This window comes from Heteronotia binoei, chromosome 21 (genome assembly GCF_032191835.1).
Source record: "Heteronotia binoei isolate CCM8104 ecotype False Entrance Well chromosome 21, APGP_CSIRO_Hbin_v1, whole genome shotgun sequence".
NCBI lineage: Eukaryota > Metazoa > Chordata > Lepidosauria > Squamata > Gekkonidae > Heteronotia > Heteronotia binoei.
In genome coordinates this window covers 150843247-150864519 of record NC_083243.1, presented here as the reverse complement: position 1 = coordinate 150864519, position 21273 = coordinate 150843247, and the positions used below count along the sequence as shown (strand labels likewise).

Genomic DNA, 21273 nt, shown 5'->3' with positions numbered 1-21273 from the left:
AGGCAATGGCAAACCACCCCGTAAAAAGTCTGCCGTGAAAATGTTGTGAAAGCAACGTCACCCCAGAGTCGAAAATGACTGGTGTTTGCACAGGGGACTACCTTTACCTTTTACCTTTATCATATTGGCTATACAGTTGTGGTTCAGATACTTTTTAATCAAGAAGTACATGGGATGCAACTTTATCAACTAAACTAATATATAAGTATGAATTATAACTCCAAAGATAAAATCCCAATCCATGTAAAATAAGCGTGTACTAGATTTTAATAACCTGCATGTTTTGAAAGACTTGTTGTTACTCCAACAACTAGAATGCCCATACTGATTTTCTTTTCTTTAAACAGTAATGTTTATTGCATCCTCTGCGCAATATGATACATAGTCTTTGTTACAGCTCTAAGAAAAATAACAAACATTAAAAATTTTATATATTGGTAGCTGAAAAACAAAAAGCTGCATTTATGACAAAATAAATGTTGCTGAAATGTAATTTTCTAAGATCATATTATTCAGCACAGTTAGGGCAGATTTTTACATCTCATCCATACAATTTGCTGGTGGTGGAAAGTGCCACCAGATCACAGACAATTTATGGCAACCCCATAATGGTTTCAAGGCAAGAAACAAATGGATGGTTAGCCTTTGCCTGCCTCTGCATAGCAAAACTGAACCTGCCTTGGTGATTTCCCATCCAAGTACCAACCAGGGGCCAATCCTGTTTAGTTTCTGAGGTCTGTCAAGTTTGGGCTAGCCTGATCCATCCTGATGGAGGCCCAATTTGCTACATCTTTGCAATTCCCACCAATGTAAGTGCTCCATATCTCTTATATGATCCTGCCATTCTTCTGCCCGCATCTACTTTATCATTATGTTATTGTAAAACTTTTGCATGGGTTTGTTATTCCTTTAGTCTTCTAAGGTTTGTTATTCCTTATGTCTTCTAGGGATATGGCATTAATCACTAGCCAACCATTCAAAAATAGCTTCAGGCAGAGCACTGATTTAGCTCCATTATGGTGGTTGTGGGGAGATGACAGTTTTAAATCCAAGTGTTCCAGAGTAGCTTATATGTGGCCTGGCCTGTGTGTTGGTGTGTTCGGTGTGGGAGTCATCAGTTGGTCCAGTTGTCTTCTTAGTGAGTGAAACGGTTAAGCTCTAAAAACCAATTTAGTCAGGTGTCTTTTGAGCTTGAACATGGATTAAATAAGGATTCACATGTACTCTGCATATTAAGGGATTGCTTGGGCATATTTCTGATCCATGTAGTAGTTTTTAAAAGTCCAAGTATGATGCTGTCTCTTTCCTCCCATGCCATTTCTCTGATCTCTAACATCCCTCTGTAGCTTATTAGTTTTGTTTGGAGAAAATAACAGCTATGCATGATGGACCTGTTGCTTTCCTCCTCCTGGAGCTAGCAGAGTGGGTGGTTTAGATTAGTATGAAAGAAAAGGGCTAAACTTCCCCCTTCTTTACCTCAACACTGCTTCTTCTGTCAAATTAGTAGTCTCATTAAGGAAAAAAAAAGTGATCCTGATCACCTGTCTCCCTTGTCTGACTCAAAATAAAATGTTACATACATATTTAACAGCTGAACAGAAATAAGAGCTGATGTTAAATAATATGTGGCAGTTAGGGAGGGGCTGAATTCTGGAGATAAATGAAGCCTCTGAAGGTTCCATGTATGATTGTAAACAAAAGACAAAAAAGAAAAACATCATGAAATCCCCCCCAAAAGCTTCCTGGTTATTTTTCATTGTTTCTGCAGCATTTTTTCTGTGGCTACACGTAAAGGCAGACTGGCTCCAAGGTCATTCAGCTAGCTTCCTCAGCAGAGTGGGGATTTGAATCTGAGTCTACCAGACACTAGTTCAGCATTTGAACTGGTACACTGAACTAGTTCTGCTCCGCTTCACTCCACTCCACTTCACCCCCCCCCCCCCCCTGTCTCTGACCATCATAGAATAAACTTATCATCTGACATTGCTTATTTTGTGAAACTGGTTGTGCAGATCCACCTTAATCCATCATTTAGTGCACTTTGTTTGTACAGCTAATACCTCCAGGGCTTTTTCTGAGCAGGAACGCACAGGGATGCCGTTCCAGCTGGCTTAGCATCAGGAGGTGTGGCCTAATGTGCAAATGAGTTCCTGCTGGACTTTTTCTACAAAAGCCCTGAATGCCCCCTTCTGTTTACTGTAATTCAGCCTTAGTTTAGAACCGAACTTCAGTTTTCCCTGATTTCTGCATTCAGACTCCGGAGGCCATTGGAGCTTTCTTTTCAGCAGAAGTTTGTGCAAGGGAGGGAAGCCAGGAGAGTATGCAGGCAGCATACATGAACCACTTTTGTGTCCTTAGAAGTGTGGTTTGCTGAGAATTCCAGCTTAATGCAGCATCTGAATACAGTCACTGTGTAGGGCTAACTACCAACCAATTATCTGAAGAAGTGTGAACCAAGGCAGGTTCAAGCTCATACCTTGTTGGTCTTAAAGGTGCCACTGGACTCAAAATCTGTTCCCGCAATCAATTAGTCCAATCCAGTATCCAGCTATGAAATGTCCAGTGTCCCCGTGCTTCCTAGAGTAGTTTTTTCCCCCTTATATGGCTCCTGTACCTGCTAAACCAGCCTTCCTATCTGTTGTAGGTAAGGCTTATAAATGAAAGCTAATATTGTGTATTGATTATAATATCAAACTAGGACTGGAGAAACCTGGATTCAAATTCTCACTCAACCATAGAGCTCAACTGGATGAAACTGGGAGAGTTGATCCCTACTTCACAGGATTGTTTTGAGGGTAAAATGGAGACAGGAAGAACCCCATGTGCTGCCTTGAGCTCCCCGGAGGAAGGCCAGTACAAAAACATGAGTTATCATCCATGAAGTAGCATAGAAATAGTTTTGAAGAAGCCAATATGGAAAGTGATGTAACCCTTGCTTGTTTAAGAGCTAGATAAGTGTTGGAGTGTTTAATAAATGGCACATAGTTTTAATACTGACAGTTTGGATTGCATCCTAAAATTAGAATTGTGTCACATAGATAAGGTGTTTAAAAGAAAGGCTGTCTACACTGAAGCTGCAAATGTGCTTTGAGTGATGTTCAGTGACTCATTATACCTGCAACTGGAAAACAACAGACAGCCCGGTGAAAAAACACTCACTGAAAAAAACAGCCAGTAGCTTTCTGAAAATTGGCTTGAGGTGCCAAACAGTAAAGTTACATAGCATAATAAAATTAATTTAATATAGAAATAGGGCTGCCACCCTTGGGGGGAAGAGGCAGAGGTCTTATGTGCCAGGGAGCCAGCTCTGCCTCACCAGCTGCATTGCCTGTATAGCAGCAGGCCTCTTGAAATTCTGCTCTGCTTGGAACTCAGCCTGCCGTACTGCTCTCAAAGGTGGAAAAAGCCATGCCAGAGTGAAGGAGCAGTCCCTCACAGGACTGCACTTGGGACAAGAAAAGAGGGATTAAAAAGAATACCTGCATCCATCTCTCATTTCTAGATCGTATCTTACACTGCAAAGTGGGTTGTGTGGGATAATGTAAGAAAATCCAGCATGAAAAGACTGTCTTTAAAAGCATAAGGCTAACGACCAGCTGTGTCAGCTTTGATGGTAGTAAATTGAATCCTGGCTCCACCTTCTTGAACTTTGCCAATCTGTACATCTTGTGCAGAGATATTCATGCACAACAGTACTATTTTGCTGCAGGCCTTGAGCAGCTTCCCTGCAGTATGGCAAACAGTGCCTAGTTAAAGGTTTATTCTGTGCTTAGTATAACAAGTCAGAGCAGTAGCAATAATGGTTTCTGCATTACAAAGATATCTGTGCACAATGGTAAGTGCCTGCACTTGTACCAGAAGAGGGATTGAATCCCACTTATATTACCAGCAGTATCCTTACACTAGAGCTGACAAGTTAGCTGATTATTATGTGAGCTTCTGTCTTCATTTGGAGGCCTAGAACTGGGAATTGCATATCTCAGTTCAAAAGTCTGCAAAAGTGATCTTCAAAGGGAAGTCCAAACCAATAAAGGCAAAGCAAGGACTGGGGACTGAGCAGATGGGGTGGTGAGAAGAGCTGTGAAACACAGCCAAACTTAAGAGTATCTTTCACAAGGCTGACCATTTGGGAGACAAACCAGCAGGAGCTGAACCATGAAAACAATGTTCCCTCTAATGGAGTCTTGTGAGTGAAAATTCTACTTTGTGAGCTACTAGCATTAAAGTTGTGAGCTACTGCATAAATTTGTTTGCTCTGGGGCCATTTTTTTGTGAGCTAAGACAAAAATGTGTGAGCCAGAGACTAAAAAATTGTGAGCTAATTCACACTAACTTAGCTTAGATGAAACACTGCATGAAAAGTATGTCTCTTTCGTCTTGTGGGTCTGTTGGAAAAAGTAGAAAGCCTGATGATTGATTTAGAGTAGTTGGGAATTTTAGCTCCATTAAACTCAGAATTTCTACATTTCCTTCAGTAGACAGAATTTCATTGAAAGGCAGCAGCAGGGCAAAACCACTATAACTTATCGTTCATGAGTTACCAATGCAAAGAATCCAGAATCAGTGAAATAGGATCCCAGTTGCTCAAGCCAGCAAGTAAACACACTGGTATGTCCTAAAGAAGCTCACCATGTCCGAGAAGTCTCCTTAGGAGAAATTCTACCAGCTGTCTCTTGGCTTGATGACTAATGCTAATAACACGTAACAAGCAAGTCACATATAAATAAAGTTGTCCTTTAAAAATGAAATCTTTGGATTTCCTCCTTTCTATGTTTGTTAATATTTTAGGCTATTGCCAACACGGTGCTCATGTTTGTCTTTCCCCATGAATCAAGGCAGTTTACCTTAATATTCTAAAAATTCAGTTAGAAAACAATAAAATAACAAACCCCAAATCGGTTTTAAGTATTCCAAGAGATTTCTAATAGTAGAAGTTAAACACTTAAAGTCAGTATGAAAGGGTATAACTGCTTAGGGATTACCTGTTAGTTTCTTGAAGATCATTAGTTAGTTAGGTAATATTTCTTTTAAAAGTACAGGACCAGAGAACTGATATATTCTTAGACCTGTTAAGGAAACAGGTGTTGAAGATAGTCCAGTGGAGCGATAACCAGCTGGTCACTAAATGAATCAGATATAGCTTTATATTGCTCCTGGTAGTTCTACTGAAAATGGTTCCAATTTGTAAGAAAAAGATTCCACACTTAAATACATTTTGTATGCAAGAAATGTAACAATATGCCTGAGTACCAGGATTACCAGCTCTGGGTTGGGAATTATCTGGAGATTTTTGAGGTGGAGCCTAATGAGGTTGGGGTTCAGAGAGGAGGAAATTCAATGGGGATTTTTCTCCAGGCAAACTGATCTCTGTTGCCTGGAGTTCAGTTGTAATAGCAGGAGATCTCCAGTCATCACCTTGAGTCTGGCAACCCTATGAGCACATGTGTGCATTAGTATAAAGTCCTCAATGTTAGATGGTGCAGATTTTATTAGGAAACAGACTGTTCTAAAGACAAAAAAGGCTGGCCATTGATCCAGTACAATCCTAAATTGATGCCATCTTAAAACAGTCAAATATCCCATAGTTGCAACTGTCACATTATATTACAAGGATGGAGCCAAGGATATCATGCCAGAATATCGTAAAATAAACCTGGATAACAGAATCAACTGTGCTATATATTACAGAGATTTTTTTTTAAGTGTTGGAAGGGAAGGTATTGGCTCCTGTCTCAGCCTCCAGATGTTGTGGCAACAGGCTAGATAGCTAGATCCAAGTGGGCAGCCGTGTTGGTCTGAAGCAGTAGAACAAAGTAGGAGTCAAGGTGCACCCTTAAGACCAACAAAGTTTTATTCAGAATGTAAGCTTTCGTGTGCTCTAAGCACACTTCATCAGATGAGGATTCAGATACAATGAATCAGGTACAATTATGTAGCTCTGCTCACTGTACCTGATTCCTCGTCTGATAAAGTGTGCTTAGAGCACATGAAAACTTACATTCTGAATAAACTTTGTTAGGCTAGACAGGACCAGATCTACGTGCTTTTTGAGGGGGGGGGGGTAAAATTAAAAAATGACACCCTCTTTTGGCCCATTCTGTCTTATGGTCCCATAGAATACAATGGACTCCATGTCCAATTTGGCGCCCCCCCTTCGTTGGCACTTGGGCAAGCACCCCCCTTTGCCCCCCCCTAGATCCGGCCTTGAGGCTAGATAGCTAGTCAAACTGACCCTTTCTATGTGTCTACTCTTCTGCCACTATCCCTTTGAAGTGTAGATTGTGTTCTCAGGAAACTTCCTTCCTTCCACCCTTTCTCACACAATTCCAGTGCCCTTCTCCCTGCACGCACCAGGAGAGATAACATGCCTTCCACTCTTGGCACCATGAGGCAGGTGGCCCTATTGCCATCTGTTTCCATCCTTAGCTAGTAAGTTAGTAATCTATCCTTTCTTTCCTATCTAAAGTGTACTCAAATAAAGAGAGGAGTATTTCTTCTTTTAAGCTTCAGTGGGGCTCTGTGTAGCATTAATAACCTGATTAAGTAATGCTTCTGGATTTGTAACTTTATTTAAACACTTTCTAACTAGTGGGAACCGGCCTAACTATATTAGTTAATCCCAACAAAAAGGTCGAGGGGAAAGTCTTTTATGACTCCAGATGTAGCAAGCAGGGGAAAAGCTGTGTACATATTAGCCAAATTGTATTTGTATGTTTCCGGATGTGTGGGAGTAAGGAAAGGAAAGCAGCTGGTAGCAGGGAGAGAGGAGGAACATGTGAGGTCAACCATCAAAGGCAGAAATTACATTTGCTTTCTTGTCTAGGTGGTGGCAAAATTAGGAGTAAGGTTAGGAAGGTTGAAACAGAAGCTGACAATTACCCTCTTTTCCTAATTGATGCTCATTTTCTGAGTCCAAACTATGAAAGATCAGCACTTTTTAATAGCATTCTCAGCTTTCCAGACACATTTATTGATTTTACAGCCAAATAAGCCTCCTTTAAAAAAAAAAAAAAAAGCACTCTAGAAGGTCTGGTTTCTGAGTATCTAAATTTATATCTGTTTTTATGTTGAATTATTTCATTTTGTTTTATGACCTCAGTTAGACTCTGGAGAGTGTGAGGCAGAAGTGTTTCAAATAAACAACTTCCATTTTCACTCAGGCACAGCTATTTGTGTGTCTTGCTTGCTGGTGGCCCACTGACATCAACATAATTTGGATGATCTCCCCCTACCAGGGAAACGGAGAGAAAAAAAGAATTCTCTTTAAAAAGCCCTTTGCAACACTGCATACAGTCTCACCAGTCACAGAGTAGCATGCTGGCAATATCCCCATTTAGCCATGTATGAAAAGAGATAATCTACAAGCAGTTCTACTACACACCTCCAGAATGTTATCCTGCCATTCCACACATACTTCCTAAAATGCTGAAGACACAAATGCAATACAGTGTATCAACTGTGCAAGTGATAGTGCTGCTTCTGGTAAGCACCTACCAGTTGACATGTTCTAAGGTCCAGGCTACCGTGATCTCATCAGATCCTGTAAAGCTAAGCAGGTTCTGCCCTGGCTAGTATTTGGATGGGAGACCTCCAAGGAATACCAGTGTTGTGACTCAGAGGCAGGCAAGGGCAAATCATCCCTGAACGTCTTTTGTTGCCATAAGTCAGCTGTGACTTGACAGCAAGGGTTGGGGAGGATTCCTCCTGTAGCTTCTGCTTATAACAGCTGCCTTTTAGCCAGGAAAACATGTAGAGAAGCAAGGACAGGCAGCAGAGCATCATGTTCAGTCACCTCCATGTTTCACTTGAGAGAGAAGCTGTTAGGAAAAGCAGGCAAAGGCCCCCTAGACAAAGTCCTGCTGAGGGAATAATGCCCTTTCAGAGGCACAGGAGTTGGACTAGAACAAGATAGCAAACAACCCTAGCCATCTGATTTGCTTTCAGAACTCTGATGAAGGTGATATTCAATAAAAGGGTGGAGTGTTATTGGTGGATTGGCAGATAAGGATCCTTCTATGCTGCTTGTTTCTTCCTTCAGTCCCCACTGGACCATTGCACTGTGAAGCATATAATCCATAACATGAAGAGATTCATTGTGCACTATCCATTGCATTGGGGTGTTTTATTCAATAGGTGGGTGCCTGCAACTGAATTATGCGTGGCATCACCAATAATACAGATTTCTGGAGAAGGAGAAAGCATGGGAGAAAGAGAAGAAGAAGAAGAAGAAGAAGAAGAAGAAGAAGAAGAAGAAGAAGAAGAAGAAGAAGAAGAAGAAGAAGAAGAAGAAGAAGAAGAAGAAGAAGAAGAAGAAGAAGAAGAAGAAGAAGAAGAAGAAGAAGAAGAAGAAGAAGAAGAAGAAGAAGAAGAAGAAGAAGAAGAAGAAGATGATGATGATGATGATATTGGATTTAAATTCCACCCTCCACTCTGAATCTCAGAGCAGCTCACAATCTCCTTTACCTTCCTCCCCCACAACAGACACCCTGTGAGGTGGGTGGGGCTGGAGAGGGTTCTCACAGCAGCTGCCCTTTCAAGGACAACCCCTGCCAGAGCTATGGCTGACCCAAGGCCATGCCAGCAGGTGCAAGTGGAGGAGTGGGGAATCAAATCCGGTTCTCCCAGATAAGAGACCGCACACTTAACCACTACACCAAACTGGCTCTCCTTCCCAGATGAGATATGGCAGCCTTGAGGAGTTTTCAGTTTATGGCTCATCTTCAGAGGAACAATCTCTGTTTTGCTTTTGGTTCTGTTTGTCGCCTTCATAATATACTATTTTACCAAGTCATACAAAGCAAACAACTTAAAACGGCAACCCTGCCCCCCCCCCCCAAAAAAAACAAATATATCAATGAGACTGACCCTACTGAAGTGGTTTAGGGTGTTGGGCTAGGTTGATCTGGGAGACCTAGTTTGGAATGCCCCCCTCTGCCATGGAGCTTGCTGTGTGACTTTGGACCAGTCACACACACTCAGCCTAACCTACCTCACACTGTTGATGGGATGAACTCTCTGCCAGTAGATTCTTTAATGCCAAAGAAGGCAGAGCTCTTGTTCCTTACTTAGTTCAGTAGTTCAGGGAATTAAAGCAGGAGCAGCTTTTCTCTACACTTACCCAGGTTTTTTTTCCAACTGTTAAAGGAGCCCTGAAAAAAGTTCTGTAATAGGATTGCATTGACCAGATTTTCCCCATCACTACAACACTGTGGTAAAAACAGCATATGTGAAACTCCCACCTTACTTGCAGCTTTTAAAGTTATAGAAGTCCTGTTCTAGATGGCATGCAGCTATTCAAATACAGCTTTTGAGATATTTGTTACTGTGGGCAACTTGGAATTAAAAGAACAGACAAAGAATTCTCAAGCAATTCTTGTATTAAAAGCAATGTCAGTTTGTTTTATGGCAGACTGACTGGAGATTGGGAAGTAAAGTTGGTTTAGTAAGCATTTCACTGTCTTTGTACTATTTTTGATCCATGGAAGGAAGGATATAGATTCATAGAATCATAGAGTTGGAAGGGTCGTCGAGGGTCATCTAGTCCAACCCCCTGCAGAATGCTGGAAATTTACAAATACCTCCCACTAAATACCTATGTGATATAAAATAGCATGTCCTGTACTCTACTTGGGCTATTAAAAGAAAACATGCTCAAGAACTTTGAGAATGCCTCTGTCTCATCAGGCACACACTTGGAAGATATATGACGCTCTGGTTTAAGAGAGTAAGCTGAGAAAAAATCATGCCTAGATTGAAGTACAATCAACCTTGAAGGATACCGATCAAGTTTAGATTTCAAAAGTGGTGACAGGTGGAGATATATCCAAGCAGCTTCAGCTTTCTATTTGACTTTTCAGAATAATGATGGGTATGCAAGGGGAAGGAGATGGGCTAGGGCTTTATGGAGTCTAGGGTTGCCAAGTCCAATTCAAGTAATATCTGGGGACTTTGGGGGTGGAGCCAGGAGACATTGGGGATGGAGCCAGGAACAAGGGTGTGACAAGCATAATTGAACTCCAAGGGAGTTCTGGCCATCACATTTAAAGGGACAGCACACCTTTTTAAATGTCTTCCATAGGAAATAATGAAAGATAGGGGCACCTTCTTTTGGAGCTCACAGAATTGGACCCCCTGGTCCAATCGTTTTGAAACTTGGGGGGTACTTTGGGGAGAAGCACTAGATACTATACCAAAAATCTGGTGCCTCTACCTCAAAAAACAGCTCCCCTAGAGCCCCCGAAACTTCCAGATTAATTCCCCATTATACCCTATGAGAATCGATCTCCACATAGGGAATAATGAAGTGCTCAGCAGACGTTTCTCTCCCTCTCCCCCTGTTTCTGGTGACTGAAGCGAGGGATTGGCCTCTCTACTCACGAGTTGCTACCAACTTCTTCAAAGTAACACAGATACCCCATCCCAAGAGGAAGCCTTTCAATCGGAGACTGAAAGCCTCCGGAGCTGGAAACGCACATGGCCTTCTGGGGGCAGGGCTTCCCCCCGCCGGCCAGCTGACTGGGGGGCGGGAAGTAGCCTGGGAAAGTGGAAGAACCTCCACTGGGACCTGGGGATTGGCAAGCCTAATGGAGTCATGTGCTCATTCTTTTCTGGTTGTATGGCTTTCACATGTGGGTACAGACCATACCTTTGGTTTACACACACATGCACATATACAGTACAAAAATTGATTGAAATTTAATTTCTTTTCAGTCATCTGATATGAGTTCAGAAGGAAATGGAACTAATTTCTGAAGCAGAAAACACATACACACAAGCTCTTGCAGTATGTCAACCTGTACCACTATGCCATTCTAGCATAGTGGCTAGAGTACCAACCTTGAAGACCTAGCTTCAAATCATTTGGTTTCAAAGCTTGCAGGGGGATCTTGGGCCAGTCATTCTCAGCCTAACCTACCTAACAGGGTTGTTGAAATGATGAAATGGGGAAGAGAATACCACATCACCCTGAGCTCTTTCAAGGAAGTATGACATAAAAATGTACTATATAGCTAGATACACAGGCCAGGCCCTACTGTATCACCTGTCCAAAAAATGCATTAGCAGAGCTTTAAGTGTCTCAAGCAAATTAGTCAAATTTAACTTATGAAAGTATCCATTTGATTTGCAGTTATTATCTGAACTGTGGCATATGCCACATGCACTTGATGGCTGATGGATCACACACACCTATTGGTTGATGTCCATAACATTACTGGTAAAAGAAAAATTTAGTTGATGTTTCTTAACTAGCAGGAGACTCCTTGACCTTTAGATCACTCCAAATGGGAAGAAGTCATCTTAGCAAAAAAGTCACTCCTACCATAGTGTTCCTAATTCCAAACTTGCTTGTCATAGAAGCTTATAGACTCCAATGGCCCACAGAATCCGATATACACAACTTTCGACACAGTGATTTGTTGTTCATTTTTATTATTACAAATATATACAACTATACTGTGGATGCATCTTTTTCACAACACAAAAATACTTAGATCTATTAAATCTACAACCAATAGTTTTATACATTTTAGGTATTTTATATGTTAGGTACTTCCTACAGTCTTTATACTACCCTTAACAGCCACTTTACAACATTTTTCCTGAAAATTGTGATCCTTGTATAAATAAGACTTTCTAGAGGAGGGGTGTCAAACGTGTGGCCTGCAGGCCTGATCTGTACTCCACAGAGCTTGTGGAGTATGTGGCTCATGAGCAAGTGGCCATCATCTGCTCCTTTCTCTCTCTCTTCTGTTTCCTTCAGTGCAGCTTGCTTTGCTAGTGCTTTTTGTATTTCTCTCATGTGATGCAGCCAAGCAAAGCAGGCTCTCACTTTTCCCCTCATCTACCATCCCTCTTCCCCAAGGGAGGAGGAGCCTCAGCCAGTGGAGGAGTGATCACACAGCAGAGCTACAGAGCTTTGCTCCTCCATTGGCTGACATTGTCTCCAGATTTTGATGTAATAACTCAGAGCAAGAGGTGTCAGTTATCAGAGACTGTTGAACAAAATATTGCGAGCATACTAATGTTTTAAGCAAGTTTTATTTTAAGTAAAAAAAAAAATGTTTGTCTGCACCTCTTACAAAGTTTATATCTTGGCTACCAGGAATTACATTTTATGACACACATGGCCCAGCCCAACAAGGTCTCATTTATGTCAGTCCAGCCCTCATGAGTTCGACACCCCTGTTCTAGAGTATGTAACGTCATATGGCAAATCTTTGTCCCATTTTATCATATAAAATTCCCCCTTTTATGATAGTAATTGTTGGAAAAGAAAATATCTTGCTTTAATTGTAAGTTTTCAAAAAGGGATAGTTCCCCCATAATTCCATTTCTGAGAATTTAGGAAGGTTTGCACTTTTTAGGTATTAATAAAAATGTTCAAATGTCATATTTCTGTTAATTCATTATAAGACTTTAAAATAAAAAACCATACCAGTCCACCCTACAGTTCTCTCATAGCTCAATATTTCCTAAAATGTAATGTGCTATCTTTGACTACTTATCCAATATAGATCAAAGGCCAACTAAATATGGTCAAAAGTGAAGCAATATACAGGTATTGATCTTTAACACATTAATACATTTTTCTCTGTTGATACAAAGCTTTCTTATTTGCTGCCCCATATATCTCTTGCCCTGCGTAATGTACACCTACTTATTTATCATAATTTATTTATTGCTAGTGGCCAAATATCATTGTAAAAGATATATAATTTTTAAAAAGGCATATAAGGACCATACAAAAGTCATACAAATTTACAAAAAGATAAAATTCCAGTTTCCTTCCTATAAAAACAAATGTAAAAATTTCTGACCAAATAGTGTAATTTACCTCACAATCAGACACAACTGCACCAGTGCAAAAAGACTATATATGTTACATGATAATTTAGTAATGACTTGCTTGTATATGAGAATTGTAAATATTAAAATAATTTCTTCTTAGACACAGAAAGTGGCCTTAAACACATTAATGTATGTATGTTGAAGGTGAAGCATTCTTGATAATGTTCTCATAAACAGAAGTCATGACTTCAAAAATGGTCATAATGTCATTTAAAAATATGCTGCCGTGATGAATTTCACTAAAACATTTATTTGCCTGTCCATATTTTAATAGACAGCAATGGCTGTTTCCATAGACATGTTTTGCTCCACTTTGGCTTTCTTACTGCAGCACTGTATTTGGAAACATCCACATGATGTTGCAGCAAAGATTGATGTGGACAGTCACTGGCTACACATTTCTCCTTATAACTCCACAGCAAAAGTGGCTAGACTTCAAAATCAAATCCAAGGACTTGTACATTGTTGCAATAAACCATTATGATGTTAAAATGCTACACAAAGCTAGCAATTTTCCATTTTAAAAGAAACCATGAAAAAGCCCACTGGTGGCTGGGGTGTGTGTGTGTGAATGGCCGCTATGGAGGGCTGAGTCAAAGTAAGTCTGGAGAAAACTTCCATGTGGGTGCTCTGCTGCCACTGTGAATGCCTGTTCATTCACAGTGGAAAGTAGGTGTTCTCAGAAAATTGTCTCCAAGTAGAAGCAACCCATGGATAGTCCCTGAAGGAGTAGTCTATTGGGCCCTCATCTTTTATAAATTAGTATAAACTGTATGAAAATACCAGGCACTGAAGTTTGCTTGTAGATGGTCATTATCTTCTTGTGACATTGCTTTTTCCAAGTTCCAAAATGTATGTTTCTTCCCAGTGTTCAACATCTGCAGAAACTTCACATCTGATTTCACATTTTTGTTCTTCTTCTTCAGTTTTAAAAGTTACATAAGAAATAAAACCAGATCCATCATTGCAGCTGATGTTCTCTATTTTTCCATCAACTGGAAACAATCCCTTGTACCAGGAAACATAAGCTCCATCTGCTCTTTTCCCATGTACTAAACAGTGAAGTGTCACATTCTCACCTGACTTTGGGCTACTTGTGATACATTCTATCTTCAATGGATTAAGGACTTCTTCACTGATGATATTACAGCCTAAAGAAAGATACATTGGAGAGGACATTATTCTGAAATGAGCACTGATCACTGAAAGGGACATCTCATTTCTCTTAACACTGGCAAGGGAGGAGATATCCCATTCTCTTTAGCCCACCAAATCTGCCTCACTTCTTCCTCTCACACCAGAATCTGCCTCACTGCTCCCCCCACAGCTCTGTCTGATCTCTGTCATCTCCAGCTCCCAGTCCTCCTCCCCATACTAGCTCTAGATGCCCTCTTCCTCTCACCACTTTCTGCCAGTGGCCACCTTCTCACTGTCAGGGCCACTAAGGTTTGTGCAATATTTTGAGTTGGTAGGGGAATTGAAAAAGCTCCCTGAATTCTGGGTTATTGTACTTGTATAGACAGATACTGCTATCTTTTAGTCATTATTTATTGATAAAACTAAATATTCTGCAAATCTGGGGTTTTCACTGGCATTGTAGAAGTCTGAAAGGTAGGCCTGTCTGGCTCCATTGCATAGTAGGATTGAGGCCTGGCAACCAGTGAGAGACTGGGGGGTGTAATATGGGGGGGGGGGAACGCATGACACCACCTCACCTTTGTATGAATTAGCAGAAAGTCTATGGTAAACCTATAGAATTTCTGGTGACTCCTAGAAAAGACTGATGTTACTTCTGAGTTGCCCCAGAAGTCACAGCTCACTACTGGACCAACAGCTCCCCCCCACACACACACAGCCATTACTTCTAGTGGATGTGGGAAGCAAAAGGAGGGGGATCCCCCACCCCTGCTGGGGATACTGGCAACCCTATTGCAAAGATTTTTCTGTCTGCACACATGCTAGCCTTTGGCTATCAGATATAGTTATTTTCTGCCCATTGTTATGATATTCAGCTTTCAATAATCCCTTTACTTGCTTTAGTAACAGAACATGAAGCTTTTGTTCACAGCACATAATAAGTTTGGGGTTTACTTAACATCCAGAAGTGTGTTAGGAACAGAGAGATATTGAAACTACAATCAGGACATTTATTTATTTAGGATTTGTATCCCGCCCTTCCCACAAGTGGCTCAGGGCGGCTTAGCAGAAAATCTAACAGAAAGTTTAACAAACAAGGGTGAAGGATAGGACAAAGGAAGCACTCCAGGAAAACAACATGTTCTGTGAGCAATGAGGGCATCTGCTGGAAAAATGAATGCAAATAGAGGAGCAAAAGAACTAAGCTATCATGGTTATGGATGGGATGGGAAAAGGAAACAAGACTTAAAGGGAAAGAGATCAGAGTATGACTGAGAGCTGCTGAGCAACAGCATAGGCAGTCAATGGCACAGTTTGGGGACATAATGTAATGTGGGATCTATGTAGTGAGAAGTCGTCGAGAGGAAAGGATTAAAAGGAAAATGTTGAGAAAACCCCTGGTACATACAGACATCCTGACAGGCAGAACCATCCAAATAGAAACCTATATAAACACATTCTGTATCATATGCAAAATAACATGTCTGGCTATTCTGCTTCGTCTGATGACTCCAGCATTTCTTGCTGGAACCCTCAAAGATCTCACATGGCATTCTTTTTTCATTTGGCAATGAGTATTAGCAATGGAGCAATATATCTGTTCTTATAAGCAAGCGATAATAAAAGGTTTGGCACTGAGTGGAAGAAATATGTTATCAAGATTATGCTTTAATAAACTAGTTGGAAGTGAGGCAGAAGCCAGCCTCCTTGAATCAGGGTGCCAGGAGCAGCTGCCCTGGGGTAGTAGCAATGGCTTCACACAGATCCCTTCTCCGAGTTCTCTCATAGCATGGTGAGCTTTAACATTAGATACTTGTGGGACTTCTTCAGGCTCTAAAGCACAACACGGCCTGAGAGACTACTCAAGTCTTCTGCATGTCTCAAAGGACTTACGAATAGAAGGGAAGAGATATTCACTGATACTTATTTAACTTTGGAGCAAGCAAAAGCAACATGAGTTCGCATGCTAATTCTGCTTGCTTTGAAGTTCAGAGTAACATGAAGAAGCTTCTCATCCTCCCTGCTCCATCTGCTGTTTATGAAAGTAGTGGCAAAAACAGTGGCTACACAAAATTCATAGATTCTTCTAGAAAAGTTTTCTAACCCTAAACCAGAAGGTGAGCTTTCAAACATGAAGAAGTGTTGGGTCAGTTTCAGATTAATTAATATTTCATTTATTTGGATTTTTGACCACCCTTCCTGGTAGCCAAGTTCAGGGTGGTTCACATCAAATTCATTTCAAAAACAGGATAAAACCAAATTAAACAACAGTAAAAGCAGTATAGTTCTCTAAAACAAGATGGCATCTAGACTAGGTGGAGCTGCTATGTTCTGAGGGGAGTGAAAGTGGGAGTGCATAGTCCAGCATACTGTAAACTGTAGCTGTCCTCAGCCAAATACCTGGAGGAATATCTCTGCCTTGCAGGCCCTGCAGAATGATAGTAATTCCTGCAGATCCCAGATGGAAATTGGCAGAAAGTTCCACCAACTTGGGGCCAGGGCAGAAAAAGCCCTGACCCTAATTGAGGCAGCCGGATATCTCTCTTAATATTTGAGGTATTTCCATTTTACCCAAGCATTTGATATAATACTCACTTCTTGAAGTGCCTAAATGGTTCTGCACAGAAGGTAACATGGGTATTTGTTCAAGGGTGCTAAAGAAATCTTTGAAAATAGAAAGAAATAATCTTAATTTATAATTGTGAATATATTTTACAGCTTTGTTGTCCATGAATACATCATATAACCAGAGTATATACAATAAACATTTGTGAACATGTATTAGGTGCTTTGAATGACAATATATCATTGTAAAGTTTTGCATTTCAGGTTTTGTTGGTATGATAAAATCACAAGAAGACTACCTCTGCTAACAATAAATGCAAAAATCAGCATGTAAAGGTCATTCACTGTCATTATTTTTATATCTCAGAATTACTGGATATGAATGCTCTTTGTGGAATAATTGTATGCCATCTGAAATATAGGAGTAGAGGCTAAAGTGGTCCTCCCTAAATGGTACCCTGTTTACATTCACTTGCAAAATGGCCTGCTACAGGTTTTGAATATGATTTATGTTTATATAAAAACATGTGGACCCTGTGGGATCAGATCAGTGGTCCATCTAGTCCAGCATACTTTTTCCCACAACAGCCAACCAACTGACCTGGAGGGCCAACAGACATGGCACATGGTGTCCCACAGTATAGCAAATGGGCCCCATGGCCATTTTGACTTGGGAAAACAGCACTCCTCCCTCATGTGGCACTCACAAGTTGAATCTGACCCCACAGCTACTGATAGCATTTTTTCCTCAATGTTAATGGCACAAGTGGCACAATTTCTCAATGTTAATGGCACAAGTCAGAAGGGGGGGGGGGCTGAGCAGTCGAACCTTACAGAGGCAACAAAGCTCTGAGTATCAGTGCTAGGAGGCAGCAAGAGTGAAAAGCCTCTATGCTGACTTTCTTGGCCCTGGGTGAAACGATATACTGAACTAGATGGACTACTGGGCTGATCCAGCAGTCCCTACTTATGTTCTCCTGTTCAACAGAATAAAATTCAAAACACAGTCAACCTAAACGTTAATATTTACATTATAATTGTGGAAATAAAAATTATTTGTACTTTTTTATTTTCTAGCACAATACAAACTATATATTTAAAAGTTTTTATCTACCTCCCATAAACAAAATTAGAGATTGCAGTTTACCACAACACTTTGGGCAATGGAAGGAATGAGCATTGCAATATGGGTTAAACAGATTAGAATCATAGAATTGGAAGGGACCTCCAGGGTCATCTAGTCCAACTCCCTGCACAATGCAGGAAATTCACAAGTACTTCCTCCCCCACATCCAGTGACACCTGCTTAGAGTTGCCAAGTCGCTCCAGGAGTGTTGTCATCATGCTGGGGACATCACGCCAGGACACTCTAGGACTTCTGATAAAACTTTATGGCACAGTAGAATTTTACCATGATTCCTAGAGTGTCACACCAGAAACGCTCTAGGATTTACGCTAAAACTCTATGGTACCATAACGTTTTTACCATGAGTCCTAGAGTGTCCATGGCACAACATCCCCAGCACAATAACGTCATTTCTGGGTGACGTGGCTCTTCAGGAATGGGGATCCCCCTGGTAGCCTGCTCCTTGCCGGTGAGTTGGGGCCCTCCAGGCCAGGGGATCCCTTGCCCCCACTGGGAGCTTGAGTGCAATCTGAGAGAGGTCACTATAATGGATAACACAACAAAAAATGCAAGCTAGTGACCAATTTACTAAGAAGTATATAGAAATCAGTCCAAATGTCCAAAACATGTATATTCAAGTTCCAAAGTAGTGAGGTGACAAGCCAATCGATTAAGTACTTGTTTCTTTCCAGACTGGAAAGAAACAAGTACTTAATTGATTGGCTTGTCACCACACTACTTTGGGACTTGAATATACATGTTTTGGACTTGGACTGATTTCTATATACTTCTTAGTAAACTGGCCACTGGGAGCTTGGCAGCCCTACACCTGTTCCACGGCCAGAAGATGGCAAAAAAACCCCAACAACCCACACCCCTCCAGGATCCATGGCAAAAGTGGCCTGGAGAAACATGGCTACCTGATCTCAAAGTGACAGACAGCATTTCCCTGGATGTGTAAGAAAGGATCATGAGTACTAAGTAGTGATGAAACCCTTCCTGCCGTCCTTCTCATGATCGACCAGAGTTCACAGAATCAGCATTGCTATCAGATGGCATTCTAGCCTCTGTTTAAAAACCTCCAAAGAAGTAGAGTCCACCATTTCATTAGGAAACCTGTTACTGAGGAACTGCTCTGTCAGGAAGTTCTTCCTAATGTTCAATCAAAAACTCTTTTGATTTAATTTCTTCCTGTTGGTTCTGATTCAACCTTATGGGACAGCAGAAAACAACTCCACATCATCATCCATATGACAGCCCTTCAAGTACTTGAAGATGGTTATCCTATCACCTCTCAGTTATTTCTTCTCCAGGCTAAACATACGCAGCTCCTTTAGCCTTTCCTTGCAGGACTTGGGTGTGGAGCAGGTGACACTGGGGCCACGGAGGGGGAGGCATTTGTGAAATTCCTGCATTGTGCAGGAAGTTGGAGGTCCTTTCCAACTCTATGATTCTATGAGGATGATTCTATGCTTACCTGAGCAAAGATGTCTGGAACTCTCACAGAGAAACAATATTCAGTATTGAAAAGCTAAATCAGCTGATAATTTCACAAAGTGAAAATCTAATCTTACCTTTGCTTTTTAGCACAAAGCTTTTTTCTTGAAATGAATTTGTTTGAGGGTGATAAACCTCACATCTGATTGACTTCCCAGTGTCTGTTTCTTTTCTACTGATTTGTATTTTGCTGGTAAAAGAACATAGCTTGTTTTCTTCAATGGAAATGTTACTGGGATCACTCACTTCAGATAATTTTTTCCAGTCTTTGTACCACACCACTCGTAAATGACATGGTGAAAAATTAGTTATGGAAATTTCATAGGAGACCTTCCCAGATTGCTCTGATATTGCTGTTATTTCAGACACAATAGGAGGTTTAGCTAAACAGGAGAGAAAACATTTCTCTGAAGTAATAATGAAATAAAATACCATCAGAACCTTTCACATTGTGATAATGAAGTACTGGATGTGTTCTTACTGTGTTACAGGACAACTGAAGCCTATGCAGTTCTGTGTATGAGAGGTGCTTCATAGTTTGGGAGTAACATAGAAACTATGCGTCTGAGACTGTTGTTCTATTGCACATTGCCTGGGAGAAAGTCCCACTGAATAAAGTGGGACTTACTTTTGAGTAAACATGCATGAAACTTCACTGTGATCCAGGAGGTCCCTGGTTCAAATCTTACCTCTGCCATGAATTCACTGGCAACATAACCCTAAAAACCATAATACCCCTTTGTCCACTGAAGTCAATGGCCTTCAAAGCATGTAACTATATTAGGATGACATTGGAAGTCACCTTAGACAAATCCACTCTTGGCCTTAACTTTTCCCTTCTGAGAATAACACCTTCAAAGCTATTTTATGGACTGGATTAAAGAAGAGGATGCAGAAGGAGCACTTTGAATACTGGAAGTGCTATACAAATGATAGCTACTACTATTCATGAAATCACTCTGTACTTGACTTCCAACCAGAATTTTACTGATTTGCATCACACTTTACAAGCAAAAACTGTGATAGAATTCCTACTTTCTACACAAGTGGCTGTCTGCAATCCAGTTCAAGGTAGCTCCATGTGGTAATGCATATGTGCAAAGTGGCTCTTTTATATGGTTTGAGGAATTCAGCTATGTTGATGCTTTTTCTCATTTTGCTTCAGTACAATTCAAACACAGTCATGATAATCAGGGCTTTTTTTGTAGCAGGAACTCCTTTGTATATTAGGCCACACACCCCAATGTAGCCAATCCTCTTGGAGCTTACAGTAGGCCCTGTACTAAGAGCCCTGTAAGTTCTTGGAGGATTGGCTAAATCAGGGGGTGTGGTCTAATATGCAAAGGAGTTCCTGTTACAAAAAAACACCCTGATGATAATATATATCTCTTCTACATAAGAAATACCTACTTTCTGATTTGATTCAGCACAAGTCAGAAAGATTTAAAATTGCATAGTAATACATCTACAACTAAGTAAAGTGAAATGTCAATATATTTAAATTTTAAAGTCTTTTCCTTCAGTTGATTTGCATTTATAATACTTTACATACATAAGGATATGTGAATATTTAGCAAATACATGAGTGCAAAAACACTGGATTTTCCAAAGGCTGGCAGTAAATGCCACCACTAATACATAGGGAATTTCTGGGTTTTGCATTGAATTTTCACCTAACTTTGCATTGGAGAATTTCAGTAGTACTGCAAAAATGCTTTGCAAAAACCAGAAGGTAATCTCCCTTCAAAATATTTATTTTTACAACTCAACTTGTCTCTGAAAGTGGGAAGCAGCATTACCAGTACAGTCAAAGCTATAAACTTAGTGGAGTCAAGATAAATATTTTTTAAAAACATAGACTGATTTCGCACTAGGGCTTGTTCCGAGTGGAGAGCCCTTTTGATCCCAGCGCTTTTCTCTGTTTTCGCACAATTTGCCCCGGAGCTGCAAGTTGGCCTGGCGTTCTCCCGCAGCAAGCAGAAACCGCTTGGAAGAGGATCCTGCTTGCTGCAGAAGACCGCTATGCCAACTTGCAGCTCTGGGGCAACTTGTGCGAAAATGGAGAGAAGCCCCGGGAACAAAAGGGCTCTCTACCCGGA

At 40.8% G+C, this 21273-nt stretch overlaps 1 protein-coding gene across 1 annotated transcript in view; it reads right to left on the bottom strand.

Moving 5' to 3' along the window:
- Positions 1-13064: 13064 nt before the first annotated feature.
- Positions 13065-21273, bottom strand: part of NCR3LG1 (natural killer cell cytotoxicity receptor 3 ligand 1) — a 48451-nt gene continuing 40242 nt past the window's right edge. The window contains exons 9-11 of the mRNA XM_060262755.1: positions 19252-19557; positions 16582-16650; positions 13065-14000 (exon numbers count right to left, since the gene is read on the bottom strand). Coding sequence (XP_060118738.1) covers positions 13663-14000; positions 16582-16650; positions 19252-19557 — 713 coding nt within the window. The 3' untranslated portion in view covers positions 13065-13662. The remainder of the gene's footprint in view (positions 14001-16581; positions 16651-19251; positions 19558-21273) is intronic.